Source organism: Desmodus rotundus, chromosome 7, assembly GCF_022682495.2.
Source record: "Desmodus rotundus isolate HL8 chromosome 7, HLdesRot8A.1, whole genome shotgun sequence".
NCBI lineage: Eukaryota > Metazoa > Chordata > Mammalia > Chiroptera > Phyllostomidae > Desmodus > Desmodus rotundus.
This window is the reverse complement of record NC_071393.1, coordinates 78,442,760-78,462,390: the sequence shown is the minus strand read 5'-3', so window position 1 is coordinate 78,462,390 and position 19,631 is coordinate 78,442,760. Positions and strand designations below refer to the sequence as shown.

The window sequence follows — 19,631 nt, the reverse complement described above, 5'->3', positions numbered from 1 at the left end:
TGAAATGACATGGAAAAGATACTTGCATCAGAAAAGATGGGGGCGACCTCCGTCAGCAGGATGTGGGAAGGAAAGCCAGACTGCTCACAGGCCATGCTCATCTGCACAAAAAGCAGGATTTGTCTAATGAGGTAGAACGATCCTGTGACTAGCAGGGGACAACCTGCTTCGAGTTCTGGTTTGGGCACTGACTGGCTGTGGGAGCCTGGACACGCTGCTTCAGTTCAGCAAACCGGTGTGAAACCTCTACTGTATGCAAACTACAATTGCCTCTACTTTCCTTTGCTTGTAAATAAATTATAGTTCCAGGCTTCTCAACCTGGACCCCACTGACATTTGGACCAGGTAGTTCTTTGCTGTGGGGACTGTCCTGTGCATTGCAGGATGTTCAGCAGCATCCCTGGCCTCTGGTCACTAGATGCCAGTAGCATCCCCTCCAGCTGTGACAACCAACTATGTCTCCAGATATTGCCAAATGTCCCCTGCAGGACAAAACCATCCTGGTTGAAAACCACTGGTAGAGATATCCTGACCTACCCATCTCGTAATGGTGTGGACAAGTCAAACGAGATTGTCATTGTTTGGAACAAAGAAATTAATTTTTGTTATTTTGTTTCTTTATTGAATGCCTACTATGTAGCTGTCTAATGTGTTATCTCATTAATCCCCATCCTCTGAGGTAGGCAATGTTACTTTCATTTGCAGATAAGAAACTGAAACACAGAGAGTTTAAGCAACTGACCCAAAGACACACAGCTAGTAAGTGACAAACCCAGGTCTGACTCCTGTGATTGACTCCACAGGTCTGGCTGTTAATCACTGTTTTATTTTTCTTAAAACACAATAAAACTAAAGCAAGGTAGCAGTTGAAAAAGTACTTAACATGTGAAAGTGATTTACCATGAGTATTATTATTATTACTATCATTATTTATCCAGCAGCAAGAAAAAGCCAGAACACGGAAGACGGAGACTTGGCCACTGCTAATAATGCCGGGAAGAGGCTGCACCCGCTACGGGCGCTGGATGTGCTGCAGCTCCCTTCCCTCACCCCGGGCGGCCTCTCTCCCACCAAGTGTGGCTGAGGCTTCCCTTCGCAGGCGGCCATCACTAAACCATGAGAAATGGCCCAGCAAGGTGGGTCCCATTCACCAGACCTGCTCTGGGTCGATTTCTTCTACAGCTGGGAGGCCTTCTTGAAACAACCGCCCTGCACAAGTGGGAGCAATATCCTAGAAGATGCGCCTCTACCCCAGTGATGCACTTACCTCAGCATCAAATTCCAGTACAGGAGGGGCATCATTTCGGCCTTCATGAGGTACATGGAAAGCCTCTCTTTGCTCTGATCGAAGGGGAAGGTCTCCAGCGGCTGTGCATTGTAGTCAAACTCCGCAAGAATCACACGGTCGTAGCCAGTCACCAGTGGACACGACGTGTAGCCATCATACTAAAATTGAACACGAGACTGAGTCAGAAAGCGGCTTTTTTCATGGTGTTATATAGATCCTTAGGTTCTAGAATTTATTCTTTACTCTGAGCAGTTGCAATTTTTTCTTTTTTTGTATATTCTAATTTTTGTACAGCTAAAAAATGGAAATTATATAACAAAAAGTAGTACCAAAGGCAAAAACTGAAATGCCCATATTGGAGAAACTAATTAAGAAGGTGGCAAAACTGTAGGAAAATATTGTTTTCATGCAGAATGGAAGATGATCATTGAGACAGTGACTCTTGCAAGGCACACGAACCTTCTTCACTGGGGTTTCATTCTTCATGATCAGAGAAATTGTTCTGTCAAGTATCCCTGACTGGGCAGCTGTAAGAGAAATGGAGAAGTCAGAAAAACATAAGCATCTGGGTTTCCCACGAAAAAGGACTTGCAAATAACTTTAATGCGAGCCAGTTTAGAAGACTCCATTCCTCATCCTTCTAAATTATAACGAGAACATGACTCTCACTATTTGAAGTTTCCAGATACCAGAAGTTCTTCAGTTCATCAAAGGCCCACACAGGTGTCTCCATAAGTTTAAAGCCGATGAGCCAGCTCTCTCAAAGAGGAGGGCTGGCAAGTTCAAACAGAAGGACTGTCAGGGTGGCTATACCCAACCCCCCTGCCCCTCCCCCTAGGGTTCAATGGCTGTCAGCATGGTCTGTATGAGCAGTACAGACAAGCCACTGGAGATGAGCCTGTAACCCTGCGTCCCCAGGATGTCCTTGTGTCCCGGCCTGGATTAATAGCTCTGGGTATATCAAAACAGTGAGCTTTCCTCTGTACTGGACTGCCCTCTCCAAGGCTGGATCAGGTGCAGACAGACAGACAGACAGATTTTGGAGGGTTCTGGGGGTAGGAATGGGAGACTGCCTTTTTTATTACAAAAGTTTTCCAACCCTGTCACCCTTGTTTCATCTCTTCCATTACACATGCCATCACTTTTCCTCCTGGAGTACTTCTAGAGCAAACCTCACAACAATTCACCCAAAATTATTTCTGTGTACATCTGACAGATAAGGAACTTTTTAAACACAATAACATCTTTACACCCAAAATATTAGCGATAATTCCTTAATATCATCTCATCCCAGTTTGCATTCAATTTTGAATAATTAAAACTGCCCTTTTAAAATTGGCGGTCATCAGATAGGAGGGGTGGAGGAATGGGTACAGAGGTGAGGGATTAAGATGTACAACATGCCGGTGTAAAGGTAGTCACGGGGACGGAAGTGCAGCATGGGGTGCACCGTCAATAACATTGGGATAACTGTGCGTGGCGCCGGACGGGCACAAGTTACCAGGGTGACTACTTCGTATGGCACACAGATGTATAATCACCATGTTGTACACCTGAAACTGATATAACATCGTATGTCAACTGTAATTGAAAATACATTTAAAAAGAGACTGCCCTTTTAAAATACAAGCAGTTTCTGTCTCTAGAGGTATGAGACTGGGTTTACTTTTGAGGAGAGATGGGTTACCTATATATTATGAAATGCTCTTATTACAGTAATTATTTTGCAATCACCAAAATCAGGAATCAGCAAACTTTTTCTTTAAATAAAAAATTTAGACCTTGTGGGCCAAGAGGCAAAACCAAAGACATTATATAACAAGAAAGAAAACAAAAATTTTTATTAACAAAATGAAAAATATGAAAGTATAATAATTTTTAGACTATTGGTCTACTAATGAGAAGAATGGAATTCTCTTTTTTTTAAATGAGAAAAAAGTTAGCGTGCCCCACCACCAGATCGATTATCAACGTTCGTGGGCAGCTCTCAGCTCAGCCAGCTGAGCACGCTGGGCTTGGCTGATGCCCAAAAGAACAATGAATTTTTTACTGGAATGAGGAGATTCAGAAAAAAAGGAATAAATAACTCTGCTTAAAAAATATTAACCAACTATCTTTGTTGTGGGCAAGGTAACATCTTCAAAGATTGTATTTCCCTTTTGGAAACTTCTGTTCCTCTTTGAGGGCCAGAAACAGTTTAGAATCTGTAGTAAGAAAACCCAAAGCAGGGCATCAAGGCCAACAGAAAAGGAGGGAAAGGGCCAGAGGGTGCCGCCTGCAGAGAGGACAGGCCCGTGACCCAGGAAGCAGCACACTGTCCGGGTTTAAGGTGTGTATGTGTGTGTAGGTGTATGTGAGCTTTAGTCTTTTCCCTGTATTATAATCCCTTTCTGTTATGCCCAAGCCTCCACTTAACTTTTGGTAATTGCCGTGCTGATGTAACTCAGGAAGAATCCTGGGACAGAGAGAAGCAGTGGAGGAGGCATGAGCCCCAGGAAAGCCAGACTCAGTGAGGCGAAACAGGGTCTCACTGTCTACGGACCAATGGTCTCCACTCGGGTGAGACGCCTGGCTGTTGGCAGATAAAGCCAGGGACAGGTTTGTGGAATAAGTGTAAATACTGCTAGGGATGCTCAGGGAACCTGGGGAGGGGGTGAAACACAGACCCACTCAGGGAAAGTTAAGACTATTGCTGTGTAGACACTAAAGAGAAAAGCAAATAGACACAGAAAGAGAAGCGTTCACTGCAGCACAGTTTGAAATAAACATGGGTTGGAAACAATGCAAATACAAGTGTGGACTTCTTAAATAAATTCTGAAGTAACCATTCAATAGAAGACAGACTATTTGAAGAAAAAAAAAACACAAAAAACAGGGACATCCTGTATGTGGTCGGGGGAATGTGGGAGCTCAGGAAATGGAAGGCAGGGCTGGGCGCAAGACTTTTCACTCAGAACTTTTTATTTAATCCTATTTAACAATATGTATTTGGAACACTGAATCAGATGTACATTTGTTGGAAGAAGGCCAAAAGTTGGGTGCTCTGGACCTCACACACAGCACAGGTATTTTCAACATATAAACTCAGCAGGCTTACAGTAAGGGAGGTGCAAATTCAAAGTATCACCTGCAGCCGACCTCTAAATCACAAAAGCAAAAGATACTTTGACAGTGAAGAGAACCCACCGACAAAATCTAGCCTCACCGAGGAGGAAGCGAATTAACACAAGGCGCTCCTGCAGTGCCGCAGCGAGAGCACACAGTCTCGCTTGGGGAGGCAACCCGAAATTATGACATACTCTACAAGACAACCAGCCTGGAGTCTTCAAAAATGCCAACATCATGAAAGTTAAAAAAAAAATTGTTAGAATGTTTGTTCTAGATTGACGGGAACCAGAGACGTGACAACCTGACCACCAATGTGGTGTGTGGTCCTTGACTGGCTCATGCGTTTAACGGGGGCGGGGGGGGCGGGGAGGGGCTGGGCCCTAAAGAACATTTGTGGGAAAACTGGGGAAATGCAAACTGGACTGTATATGAGATGATGTTATGATACAATGTTCGATTTCTTGGACATGATAATGGTCTTATAGACACAGAAGAGAGGGTCCTTTCTTAGGAGACGCAGGGTGAAGTACAGTGATGTCAAAACCTACTGTCAAATAACCTGGCAAAACAATGCACATAGAGTGAGAATGCATACATCACAAAATGTTAATAATTGGTTCACACCTGAAGAGTATAACTACACTTTCAAATTTTTCATAGCTTTGAGATATTCTTTTAAAAATAAAAAGTTGCAGGGGAATTACTATTAATAGTGGAAAAGGCATGGGTTTCAGTGGGTTTCCTAGAAAGTCTTTGTTAGGTTGAAGGAGTCGGTAAAAGTAACACCACGTGAGCTGCAGGTGTGTAATTCACACTAAACACTGCCGTCGCCATCGGCAGGGAGGCCTGTGTTTTACAGCATCTAGAGAAGACAGTTCCTGTCTACAGAGGACAGAATCTACAAGGCAATTCTCCCCATCACTGCTAGTGCAGAACACTGAGGTGAAGAATTTAGTTTTCCAGGCTGAGGTCTTAATGGTGTACCAGTCAGGGCATGCTCCATGGTATTTGTCTTAAGACAACAATTTTCTGGTCTGCAGGCATTCATTGACTTGCCTGTGTTTTCTGGGAAACAAATGCTTCCCTAGCTTTACAGTATTTCGGGCAGAAGAAAAAATCACCAACCTGCCTGGCGTCACAGGTGAAGAAGGACAGGGATGATTGAGCCTGTGGCAGTATGAGAAGCAACAATTCCAGAGCACTGGAAAATGGTACCCTCTCTCATGTCCCCTCCCCTAAAAACAACCCTCTAGAGCTTCCCGCCAAGATGGAGGCATAGGTAGACACACTGCGCCTCCTTGCACAACCAAAAGAAGGACAACAACAATTTAAAAATAAAAACCAACCAGAACTGACAGAAAATCGAACTGCATGGAAGTCCGACAACCAAGGAGATAAAGAGGAAACACTCATCCAGACCAGTAGGAGGGGCAGAGACGGGCAGCCGGGGCAAAGAGGATTCCCGGCCAGGTGGGGACTGGCAGACTCAGTGAAGTGGTGGATTGTGGAGCGGGGCAGGCCAGGCTGCAGCTAGCAGACCCCATAAGGTAGTGGCTGGCAGACCCTGCGGCCCCACATTCACGCATAGATAAACCGGGAGGAACAGCGGGGGGATTGAAGCAGACCCTGCAACCCAGGGCTCCAGCTCAGGGAAATAAAGCCTCAAACCACCGATTGAAAACACCTGCGGGGACTGCGGGGAGAAACTCCCAGCCTCACAGGAGAGGTCGTTGGAGAGACCCACAGGGGCCTAGAACGTGCACAAGCCCACCCACTCAGGAAGCAGCACCAGAAGGGCCCAATTTGATTTTGGGTAGCGGAGGGAGTGACTGAAAACCGGCAGAGAGTGGAGCAAGCGCCATTGCTCCCTCTCAGCTCCTCCCCCACATACAGCATCACAGCGCAGAGACCAGTGTTACTCCGCCACAGGGAACACCTAAGGCTCCGGCCCTTTACATAACAGGTGTGCCAAGACAAAAAAAATGGCCCAAATGAAAGAACAGATCAAAGCTCCAGAAATAATACAACTAAGCAACTAAGAGATAGCCAACCTATCAGATGCACAGTTCAAAACACTGCTAATCAGGAAGCTCACAGAATTGGTTGAATTTGGTCACAAATTAGATGAAAAAATGAAGACTATGCTAAGAGAAACAAAGGAAAATGTACAGAGAACCAATAGTGATGAGAAGGACACTGGAACTCAAATCAACACTGTGGACCAGAAGGAAGAAAGAAACATCCAACCAGAAAAGAATGAAGAAACAAGAATTCAAAAAAGTGAGAAGAGGCTTAGGAACCTCCAGGATATCTTTAAATGTTCCAACATCTGAATTATAGGGGTGCCAGAAGAAGAGGAAGAACAAAAAATTGAAAACTTATTTGAACAAATAATGAAGGAGAACTTCCCCAGTCTGGCAAAGGAAATAGACTTCCAGGAAGTCCAGGAAGCTCAGAGAGTCCCAAAGAAGCTGGACCCAAGGAGGAACACACCAAGGCTCATTATAATTACATTACCCAAGATGAAACAGAAGGAGAGAATCTTAGAAGCAGCTAGAGAAAATGACACAGTTACCTACAAAGGAGTTCCCATAAGACTGTCAGCTGATTTCTCAAAAGAGGCCTTACAGGCAAGAAGGGGCTGGAAAGAAGTATTCCAAGTCATGAAAGGCAAGGACCTACATCCAAGATTACTCTATCCAGAAAAGCTTGCATTTAGAATGGAAGGGCAGATAAAGTGCTTCTCAGATAAGGTCAAGTTAAAGGAGTTCATCATCACCAAGCCCTTATTATATGAAATGTTAAAGGGACTTATCTAAGAAAAAGAAGATAAAAAATAGGAACAGTAAAAATGACAGCAAACTCACACTTATTAGCAACCACACCTAAAACAAAAACAAAAGCAAACTAGGCAAACAACTAGAACAGGAACAGAACCACAGAAATGGAGATCACTTGAAGGGTTATCATCAGGGGAGTGGGAGGGGGAGAGAGGGGGGAAAGGTACAGAGAATAAGTAGCATAAATGGTAGGTAGGAAATAGACAGGGGGAGGGTAAGAATAGTACAGGAAATGTAGAAGCCAAAGAACTTACATGTATGACCCATGGACATGAACTATAGGGGGGGAATGTGAGAAGGAGGGGGTGGGCAGGATGGAGTGGAGTGAAGGGGGGAAATAGGACAACTGTAACAGCATAATCAATAAATATATCAAAAAAAAAAAAAAAAACACCTCTGACCTAGAAAAGGCAGGTGAGGTCATGCTACCCTGGTGCAAAGCCCTCAACACATTCTTTCTTCTTCACACAATACTAAGCTCATCAACAACTTGATTCTGTTTCAGTAAAGTCAGTCATTTTTAGCCCTCAAACGATTCTTCATTATTAATGGAATGCAATTTGTGCCAAATTTTTGTTTCTGTTATGGTGGTGCCTTGGGGTGCCATCATTTTAAGAGGGGAAGAAACGAGCACTTTATCTTACCTACTGCAGCGGCAGTCTTTGACGTGGGAAGGTTGGTGCAGTCCCCAATCCCGAACACATTTGGGTATCTCTTGTGCTGCAGAGTTTCCTTATCCACATCCACCCAGCCGGCAGCATCGGCCACAGCACTCGTCTTGAGGACATCTGGTGAGCTCATGGGTGGTGTAACATGAAGCATTTCATACTACAAGAAAAGGAAAGCAACCAAATTTGTGGGGTTTCCAATATTTCTACAGCCCCACAAGCTGTCCCCCCATCTCCCTCACTGCTGTGGCTGCACAGAACACCATACAATCAGTGCTTACACTAATCTACCCCTTCTCCAATATCATACAGGCTCCCTTGGGGTCTGGTGATAAAATAACCAACCATCCTCTTGGTTGGCATGGTCTCCACACAGAGTCCACGCGATCCCTTTGGCAGCAGGCATGGGGGACTCCAACATGCTGGAGTGAACCTCACTAACGTTCTGAAAGAACCCACTGATGTTTCTCCTATTACTAAAACTAAAACGAAGGGGGTGGCATATTTCAGTTGCTCTCTCCCTGGCCCTCTCTGTTAACTTGCAAGTCTGAAACTGCGAAGAGGTTCTCAGAGGCCTTGAAACTTGTAAAGACTATGTGAGGAGCTGGCAAGTGAGCACCATTCCCAAATATGGGTCAACCCCCAAAAGGAAGCAGTCAAAACACCAATTTAAAATGAAATAAAGGGTGCTGAGAATATTGGCTAGCACTTTGGAAGGAAGAGGGGCCTGATTCAGTACTGGGTTTATAGACAGTATAGAAGGCACTGGATTTTTCTCCCCAAACACCTCTTTCTGATGCACCCTCCCCTAGAAACAGCCCCTCTGACCTAGAAAAGGCAGATGAGGTCATGGCAATAGTGCCCTGACCCATCCGGATTAACCTTGAGACTACTTTAAGTTTTTGTTTATGTATCTTCTACCTTCTGTAGTTCATTCTTTTTAACTAGTTTTAATAAATTTCATCTAGAAATTTCAAATTGATTCAAATGTTCACAAAACATTTCATTAAGGTGAAAACTCTAGCATCTTAGACGATTCCGACCTTGTGAGAGTCACGAGCCCCTGGTTTCCATAAGGAGGCTCAGGCGTTCATCATGGCTTGTCAATCACCGGCAGCTCTAGGAACCTTGCATTTATTCCCACTTTCAAACAATTACAAGCTTAATTAACCTTAAGGAAGAAGGAGTGCTGCAAAACGGTCAGTGCTCCTCTGCGGGGTAACCTTGGGTGGCCCCTTAGGGGGGTGGGTCCCTGAGGCTGGGCCTGTCAGTAGACTGAACACACGTCTGTGGGGTAATTGATGGAATGGTCAACAACCAGCGTCCGCCAGATTATTAAGGCCATGTCTGGATCGCTTCAGTTAACTACAAACACTTTTTTTTTTTTAATTGTGGTCTAACTCTTATGAATTCCAGACATCTTTAAGTTAAATATTTTTCATAAAATCATAAAGACATGATGTTTTACTTGAGCTAATATCCTATACAAATGACATACTGGGCAAAATAATGCAACCAGACCACCTTCTTACACCATACTCAAGAATAAACTCAAAATGGATTAAACACTTAAATGTAAGATTCGAAACCATAAAGATACTAAAAGAAAACATAGGCAGTAAAATCTCATATATTTCTATTGGCAATATTTTTTCTGATATATCTCCTCAAGCAAGGGAAACAAACCAAAAAAATGGGACTACATCAAACTAAAAAGTTTTTGCACAGCAAAAGAAACCATCAACAAAATGAAAAGACACCCCACTGAATGGGAGAACATATTCGCCAATGATACATCTGATAAGGAGTTAATATCAAAAATTTATAAAGAACTTATACAACTCAACACAAAAAAAACAAATAATCCAACTAAAAAATGGGCAAAGGACCTGAATAGACACTTCTCTAAAGACAACATACAGATGGCCCATAGACACATGAAAAGATTCTCAACATCACTAATCATTAGAGAAATAAAAACTAGAACCACAATGAGATAATAACACCTCATACCTGTCAGAATGGCTATCATCATAAATCCACAAATAAGTGTTGGCGAGGATGTAGAGAAAAGGGAACCCTAGTGCATGGTGGGTAGGAATGCAGACTGGTGCAGGCACTCTGGAAAACAGTATGGAGTTTCCTCAAAAAATTAAAAATGGAACTGCCTTATGATCCAGCAATTCCACTTCTGGGAATACATCCAAAGAAACCTGAAACCCTAACTTGAAAGAATATAAGCACCCCTATGTTCACTGCAGTGTTATTTACAATAGCCAAGATTTGGAAGCGACCTAAGTGTCCACTGATAGACGAGAGGATAAAGAAGATGTGGTACATATATATAATGAATGTTACTCAGCCAGAAAAAAATGAAATCTTGTCATTTGCAACAACTTGGATGGACCTAGAGGGTATTGTCCTAATTGAAATAAGCCAAGGAAAGACAAATGTCATATGATTTCACGTATATGTAGAATCTAAAAATTAAAATAAGTGAACAAACAAAACAGAAACTCATAGATACGGAGAACTGAGGGTTGCCAGATGGGAGGAGCTGGGTGAAAAGGTGAAGGGATTAGGAAGTACAAACTTGAGGTTATTAAAAAAAAAGTCATGTGGATGTAAATTGCAGCATAGGGAATATAATCAGTAATTTTTATAACCATGTATGGTGTCAGGTGGTTATTAGACTTACCTGGGTGATCACTTTTTAAGTTATATAAATGTCTAATCACTGTGTAGTACCCCTGAAACTAATATAACATTGTTTTTCAACTGTAATTGAAAGAATAAATAAAATAAATAAGTAAATAATTTTTTTTAAAACAAGTGGAATTGGGTCTGAGAAGAAAATCTGACCTGAAATCTCTAATTCAAAAAGAACACAAATATCTTCTTTCTTTTTAATTCCTGTAGAACAAAAACCATTTATTTATCCAAGTCCCAATCTGTAAACTCAAATATCCAGAACACAGCTGAGAACCAAAGTAACAAAGTTCATGCACTTAAGCTCATCATCACTTCGCCCCAAATGTATGCTTTGGGCCCTCGCTCATAGCCTATTTGCTTCTACTTTACATAAAATTTAACATCTGGCCATCTCATTTTCCATTCAGTAAAATATTGGAAACAGCAACTAAAAAGAGCTAAAGACGGTGAGACCTTCAAAGTCACTCACAACTTTTTGGCAGCTAGGAAAGAAGAAAACTAGGACACACACAACCTCAAAGAACACAGCAGTTTGAGATGCTTCTGTAAGGTGCTAACTAACACTAAACCTCCCAGCGGGCCCCTAGGAGCACAACTATAAAAGAGCTATTCATAATTATGATGCTGAGCCATGGCTCCAGAAAGTGAGAAAGTGCTCAAAAATATGATGGGGACAGGTCACAAGGAAATAGAAACCATCTAAAAGGGCTCCTCGAATCTGTGACAGTTTGAGCACGAAATAATAAATTATAAACCATTGGGGATCAATGGGAATTTATTAGTTCATACCAATAATGAATTAAGAGAAGGGAGGGCTTTTGCTGACAGAACGTCAAGAGCCTATTGGTAAATATAGAAAAAAGAGCTGGAAAATCATCATTTTGCAACCAGTACAGATTGGATTAGGCCAAAAAATAAAAATAAAAAAATCACCAATGGACGCTAAATCCAGGGGAAATGTTAATGAGGAGTAAGGAGTTTGCATTGTCTTTCAAGCGTCTCCCCACAGACTTAGCAGCAGCGAGGGAGAAAAAGAACAATCACACAGGGAGACACCAGGCTGCATCTGGACTGGTCTAAATGAGCAGCATCGGTGGGGGCACGTGACCTCAGAGTGCTTTTACACGCGTCACCCCAGGAGGGCACACATCGCTTGTGCAGCATTTTAGTCTGAACAGCACAGCCTGGAACTAAGCACAAGAAGACACAGACGAACCCGAAATAAAGAAGACTCTATTAAACAATTAAAGTGGTGGAAGGGGGGCTGTATTATTCCAAAATGCCAGTGTCGTAGGAAACATTCCAGACTAAGGGAGGCCAGCTAAAGGGACATAATTCAGTGAAACAGCTGACTGCACACTGGGTTCTTGCCTGAAGGAGAAAAAGGACTATAAATGCTATTGAAAACAAAACTGGAATACAAATGACTGGATGAAGGAAGGTGAAGGGTTAGCCAAAAACCACGTACACCTAACACACAGACACAGACAACACTGTGGTGATTGGCCAGAGGGAGGGGTGAGGGGGTAGGGGGAGGTGGGCCAAGGTGGGGAAATGGGGATGAAAGAGACTTTGCTTGGGGCAACGGGTGCACAATGCAGTGTGCCGATGATGTTTTATTGAGTTGTGCACTTGAAAGTTGTACCCCAATAAATTCAATTTAAAAAAATGGTAGCCCTGGCTCAGTTGGTTGGAGCATCATCCTGTGTACCAAAAGGTTGTGGGTTCAACCCCGGGTCAGGGAACATGCCTACGTTGCAGGGTTGATCGCCGGTTGGGGCACATACAGGAGGCAACTGATTGATGTTTCTCTCTAACATCGATGTTTCTCTATTTCTCCCTTCATCTCTAATATCAACTTCTTTAAAAAACATATTCTTGGGTGAGGATTTTTAAAAGGTAGATTAAAACATTGTATCCATGCTAAATAAACTGAATTGAGAGCGGTACTGTGGTTATGCACAAGAATATTCCTATGTCTTAGGAAATTTATAGTGAAGTATTTAGGGGTAAAGGACTAGGATGTGTGAAACTTACCTTTAAATGCTTTGGGGAGAGGGAATGGGAGAAGGAGAGAAATGAAATGATAATGGAAGTGGGATAAACTTTGTCTTATCTTATATAATAGGGAATAGTAGATCTAGGTAAAGGCTACATACAGTTTTCTATATATTTTTATACATTTAGTATTTTTATTTCTGCAAATTTCTCTAAGCTGAGATTATTTTCAAAAAGAAGTTTTATAAATTATGACCTGGAGTCATCAGTGACATTTTCAATGATAGTCTATACACTCCATGTAAAAAAAGATGTGTGTAGTATATTCAGAAAGAGCTTGAGCTAGAAAAGCTTATAATGTGAAGTTTTAATGTTAGGAGACCAATCTTTGCTTTACTTCAGAATTCACTTTTATGGAACCTATCATTCCTCTAAAAATGCTGAATGAATAAAATATGCCTGTGTACTGTTTTCTCATCGCTACCAGTTCTTGCCAGGATGATATAAACAAATGATTCTTCCACGCATGCTTCTCCAAGTGACTTTTCATCCTGTTTTTACTCCTCGCACACTCCTCTTCCCACTGACAGAAAAAGAAACTGAGACACAGAGAAGCCACGGCCACATACAGAGGCTGGCCCTTTCCAAGCAGGGTGCAGCTCCGCCAGATCTTTCAAGGAGTTTGAAGTGCACAGGTGAAAGACGTTTAAAGAAAGCCTCTTCAGAGGTGAAAGACATCCCTGTCATTCTTGAACTACCCACAAGGGGGGGCTGTTTCTCCCATGACATAAACTCCATCAATCACCAGATCCTGCATTTAAGGAAGCCCTTCCTGAACTCTAGGCAGTAACTGAAGCTGTGAAATATTTGACTGCTTCAAGTGACTCAGCGCCAAGTTAAGAGATATAAAAGAGGATAAAACTCTACTTGGGACAGTAGATGAAGCCTCTTCACCTCCCATGGACACGGTCCTCCCCCCTGTGTCTCTTCCCTACCCACATTGGTTCCCTTCCCATCACTGTCCCAAGATGCGCACTGTACCCAGCCTCCCCCAGCACACAATGACGATGGACAGGGAAGCAGGAGCCACAAGGTCACCTGCATCCATGACACTGTTCACCTGACATCTTAACCTCACCACTCACTGAAATCACTTGGGTCTCTCCGGGTTTGTCCAGGTTCTCAAAAACAGCCTCTTGTTTCTCGGCTCGGACTTCAACAAGGTTTTGCTTGTAGTTAACAGTGAGGTTCCTCTCCTGGATGATGTCTAGCAGGGCATCTGCATACTTCTTAACCCCAAAAATTGCTCCAAGAGAAGTGTTGAAAATGATATTGGCCTTGGATCGCTTCCCTGTCTGAAAAAAAGGAAAGAATAGAAATAACAACCACCAAAGCACTATACTCCTGTCATCTTTATTTTTCAACTGAGACAAGAATTAAAATCTTCAGGAGAGACCTCCCCAGCTTTCTCCATCACTGCACCCTGGTGGGGTGAGGTGGGGGCCCATCCACTGCCTCCATCTTATTTTCTGTCAGCAATACAGCAACTAAGTGCACATTTGAGTCAGGGGGTTAAGGTTGGCACTGTTCAACTGAAGACCACAGGTGAGATTTATTCCAGGTAGAGACAGGGCTGGACTGTTTCTTCATATATTCACTTGTTCATTCATTCGATGAATATTTAATGAGGGAGTAGAGCTGGCCAAGCACTGTTCTAGGTGCTGAGGGCACAGCAGTGAACAAGACAAAGCTCCCGTGTCCCCTTGGCTCATACACTACAGTATTATTCATGTTTCAGAGAAGCTAGTATTCTCCCAAACGTCTACGATTTTATGACAACTGAGAGAGAAAGTTCTCTCACACCCACCTAATTGTTGGGAGAAAGAGTTAAGCAAAGAGAATTTCCAGGAGGAAAGAAACAGTCCCTTAGTCTTTGCCTTTGTTCAGCAACTTGTAGGATTTGCTCACCTGGGTCTCATTATTTGAAAAAACTTAGATATGAACCTCAAAGGGCTGTGCCAGCCCAGAATTCTCATGACCAAGAAAGTTCTTTCTTAGAAACAGAAGCGATGACTGGAACCGTTCCTTAATTTCGCGCCCCACAGGGCAGGTGCTGGTTTTCACGACTCAGGTGAAGGCCTTCCGGGTGCTGGCTCCCAAGCACACATTCAACCTCTCTTCAGTCCCACCGTCCCCTCCCCTTCTCCCCCTGTCCCTTTACAGAACCACAGGCTGCTCTGAATCCTGCCACTGCCTCGAGCTGGCCCATGCTTTGGTGTACCTAACGTGACATCCCCGGAAGGGCAGGAGGGCAAGAGCACCTTCCCCGCAGCTCCGAACTACGTGTTCTCGGGCTACAAACACCTGTTCCGATGTAGAGGGTGTTTGCAGAATGCTAAGAATGCGTCCCCACCCAAATCTCTCTTTCCACTAAGGTTTGAAGTTCTAGGTGAACATTTCTTTTTTGCCTTTAGAACTAGCATTTTGTCTATTAAACTCCAAAATGTACATCAAGAGCCAGAAAATATTCATAACCTTGAACTTGAGTGGGAACACCTGAGGATATTATTATGTATAAAAACATACCATGGGCAACTAATTATCTAACTATATGGAAATATTTCAGCAGTCTCCAACACATCTCCCCAGCAGACTTTTACACACATTAAAAAGTATGTTACAGGCCTGGCCGTGCGGCTCAGTTGGTTGGAGCATCGTCCTATACACCAAAAAGGCTGTGGGTTAGATCCCTGGTTGGGGTGTATACAGGAGGCAACCAATAAATGTCTGTCTCTCTCTCTCTCTCTCCCCCTTCCTCTCTCTCTAAAAATCAATAAAAACATTATCCTCAGGTGAGGATTTTTTTTAAGTATGTTACAAAGACTTTAAAAACCTGTAATGCAGCTACGTTTGTATGTACAGTATGAGTGTAACCATGGTTTAAAAAACATGCACAGGGGAAAATGGAAGGTCACGTCAAACTCATGACTGCAGCTGTATTAAAGCAGCTGGACCATGATTGACTTCTCCCTTTTTTCTATTTTATAAACTTCCAATTATATAACTTTTTGTGTATGTAACAAAAATTTAGAAATAAAAACAAAAGTATTCTGACATGGACAAAATGAAATTCTGGCAATCACCACATTAGCACCGTCTACCCCACCACCACCCCGGTCTCTGTCCCTCGAAAGGACACATACCTTCCTGAAATGGGCCTCCGATAAATACATGATCTTCTGTGGGGCTCCCGCACACTTTATCGGAGTATTTGGGAAGGTAAAGATGGCATTGCCCTCCTTGAAGTCCTGCAGAGCTTTCCATGTCTTCTCTACCGTACGGACCGAGTAATTGGACCCTATTTTGGGATGGGCAAAACCTTCAGGTAGCCCTTTAATCTGCAACAAAGGACACGAAGAAAAAAAGTTTACCATGTGATTTCACTTATGTGTGGAATCTAAAGAGCAAAAGAAATGAACAAAGTTGAAACAGACTCCTAGACACAGAGAGCTGGCTGGTGGTTGCCAGAGAGGAGAGGGTGGGGGCCCTGGGTGAAAGAGGTGAAGGGGTTAAACAGTACAAATTGGTGGTTACAAAATAGTCATGGGGATGTCAGTACAGCATAGGGAATACAGTCAACAATATTGTGATAATTATGTGTGGTGCTGGGTGGGTACTGGAAATATTGATGGAAATACTATGTAAAGTATATGATTGTCTAAGCACTAAGCTGTACACCTGAAACCAATACAAAATAAAATTGAAAGTAAACTGTAAAAACAAATGTTTTAACAGAAGTGCAAAAGGCTTTTCTTTGCAATTTGTACAACCTTGCAACTTTTCCGTACAATTATCAGCCCCCAGTCCTCACACACAATGCAGCAGGCAGGTGGGTGAAGGCTCTGCTAAGCCCAGAGCTGTGGCACCTGGAGTCACCTGTCAGCCCAGGGAACCCCCTCCGCCTCCCTGTCCTTGAGACCATGATTTGTATACGTTTCTTCCCACCATGAGAGTGAGGACAAGAATCCAGGCCTACTTCCTTTTTGGAGAACCAGTTGCTGTACTGGGAAGAAGAGTGATAGGCAGAACCAACAGCCACGATGTCAACGGTAGCAAACTTAAATTACCCTTTTCAGGTTGTACCAGACCAAACTCTTGGTAAAGGCAGGCAATTAAAGACACTGATTTGGGCACCCCACAAGAAAGGGGAGCTCAAGAGTTAAAGATCTGAGTTTCAGTCATAGTCAACAGGCTTAAGTAATTCATGCACGTGGAAAGCTGTTATTCCAGGAACTGGAATGCATGATCCAAGCCACTGTGTTCCAGAGACGGAACGTCCGTGATGGCAGTTAAAGAACTGCTGATTGGCAGATAAAGCACTGGGAAAACCACTCTTATCCAATTAACCTTTTTTCCAAACCCTTTCTTCTTATGAAAAGGTCAGCTTGAGATGAAATGTTAAAATGGGTTTGAGGGTACATAACCCGCCGTCTCCTCAGATCGCCGGCATCTGAATAAAGTGCCCATAAAGATTCGATCCTTGTCTCTACTTATTGGTTCTGGTAGTGACAGGCAGCACAAATGCAAACTTGTCCGGTTTCACACAGACCGGCCTCGGTCCTAGCTTTCCCGTTTAGGAGCGTTTTAACCCTCGGTAAACTTACTGACATCTCTGAGCTGGTGGGTCTCAAAGCGTGATCTCCAGACCCGCTGCACAAGCGCCATCTGGGAACTTGATGAAAATGCACGTTCTCAGGACCTGCCCCGAATCTACTGGATTAGGAACTTGGGGGCAAGCCCAGAAATCTGTTTTAAAAGGAGATTCAATGGGCACTGAGGCTTGAGAAGCTTATGTTCATCGTCTGTAAGAGGTCAAAAGCAACAGCACCGGAGGGTTCTTGGCAGGAGTAAAGGAGACCACACGTGTCGGTGCTCAGAAAAACAACACGCACAAGTTAGTGCTCCGCAAGTGCTCCCGTACTCCTGCCAGGAAGATAACTGGATGCTTGTCTTAAACGTTAGAAGGTTTACGCCTACCACACACACTTCTTGGCAATGCTTTAAAAATTTACTAGTATTTCTCCGGTATCTTTAATTTTAGCACACCTGCAGAGTAACCTCCTTCTTTGTTTTATGGTATGGTATGTGTTCGACTGTATGGGTATACCAAAACTGATTCAACCAGTCTTTGGTAAACGACCTTCGTGTGTGGTTTTAATTTTTTTTTAACTATTAAAATTCTGTGGTGACCAAACAAAAAAGAAGGTTCACAAGGTGCAATGAAAATAGCACAAATTGAGATAAAGAGACTCAAGCATCAGTTCTTCCAGCAAACACTCAAAAACACGTCATCAAGATGGGCTGGTTCTCCAGAACCTCCCCAGGCTGTTCTCCAGAATGTAGAGCTACGGCCACCGACACCTATCAGGTCTCAAGCAAAGAGTCCTGTGATCTCCTCCATCACACTCAATGTCAAGAGCAACTACTCCTGATTACTGATCATATCTCCTGCTATAATTTAAGTAGCTGTAATGTTAGCAGTTTCAACAATAATCTATTATTATTATTATAAGATCACCTTGCATTTTAATGTTGCTGCTATTTCACATTTATGCTAACACTGGATGTTCACTACACTCCTGAGGGAGGGAGGGAAATATTATTGGCAGATGAAGAAACTGGAGTAGAGCAAGGTTGAGAGACCCACGTGGAATTACAGAACTAGACACCAAGGCCCCTGACCACTCACTGCTTAGGGCCCTGCCCACAAGACTTCCATACTTCCTCGTTCCCAAAGCAAAATTATTCAAGAGATAAACAGCTGCTCTCCTACTGCCTCCACTGTTTTTCTCTTACTCAAGAAGCTGTTGTTGAGGGGAAAGGTGCCATAAGGTGGGAGACCTGGTCATAAAGGGAAGTTTATTGCCCCCTCATCCAATCTAAGTGCTTCTCTGGGAACTCTGAAGCAGAGGGAGGCAGGGGGAGGCAGGGGAAGGGATGAGGTCTGACCCCTGCTTTGGCTGCACAGGAATAGGCTGTACGCTGGGAGTCGTGGACTACCTTATCACAAGTGCCAGGCCAGTGAGCAGGAGAAAGGGATGAGACTGTGGGCAGAGAGGGGCTGCCTGGGGCCCAACAGACCCCAGATCAAAGACCCAGCCCTCTGAAGACCCAACTACATTTCTGCCCTAGGGATCCAGACACCTTGGTATGCTCAGCAAATAAATCCCCCTCTGTTTACCATAACCTGAGTAGTTTTCTATTGTCTGCAATCAAAGAGTACCAGGAAAGACAGTAGCCTTAGTTTCCTCATCTCTTAGGTGGAGATAAAAATATCTATCTCTCAAGTAGCAGTAAGGAATCAATATTAGATCCCTAGCAGGTACCTGGTGCATCGTAGAGACTACATTTAAATATACGGTTTCTTGGTTTGCTGCAAAAGGCTGTTAAGGACTCTCAGCACTGGTCTCTTCAGACAGTCCTCCTCAGAAGGCACCGGGACTCTCGGGGAGGCAGTACCCTGGGGGTGCGCCGTGTCTGCGAAGTCAACACTTCTGGGTGTAATTGGCACCTTTCTCCATACAGTCTACTCCATAGCTCCTCTGATGTGAGGCTGACAACCATGCCACCGTGACCCAGACTCATCACAACCTTCACACCAACTCACAGCTTCTTTGAACGTTCACAGAACATGTCCCAGGACACTGTCACCACCCTCACCCTGGACATGGCATGATTCCGGTTTTGACGCAGAAACACACTTCAAAGACCCTCACTGAGCCAGCTCGGATGAGGCCCTTCCCTGTATCACATTCCTGGAGCTTGGGACCTGGCTATCACTATGCTTTACGTGCTCCAACTATTTACCCAGAGTCCCCAGCAAACCTCTGGAAATCATAATTACTGATTTACTCCATGATACTTTAGAAAACTAAACTTGAACTCCACAATTGTCAGGCAGCCTCTGGCTCCCTAGCTCATGGAAAAGGGGGACTGAAGGAGCTTCCAGGGTAGCAG

General features: G+C 43.6%; 1 protein-coding gene across 2 annotated transcripts in view; it reads right to left on the bottom strand.

The window, feature by feature from the left end:
* SQOR (sulfide quinone oxidoreductase) overlaps positions 1-19,631 on the bottom strand; it is a 53,355-nt gene that overhangs the window by 323 nt on the left and 33,401 nt on the right. For both annotated transcript variants that reach the window (XM_045201858.3, XM_024568277.4), the window contains exons 5-9: positions 15,818-16,012; positions 13,760-13,969; positions 7,881-8,064; positions 1,748-1,815; positions 1,268-1,446 (exon numbers count right to left, since the gene is read on the bottom strand). In XM_045201858.3, coding sequence (XP_045057793.2) covers positions 1,268-1,446; positions 1,748-1,815; positions 7,881-8,064; positions 13,760-13,969; positions 15,818-16,012 — 836 coding nt within the window. The remainder of the gene's footprint in view (positions 1-1,267; positions 1,447-1,747; positions 1,816-7,880; positions 8,065-13,759; positions 13,970-15,817; positions 16,013-19,631) is intronic.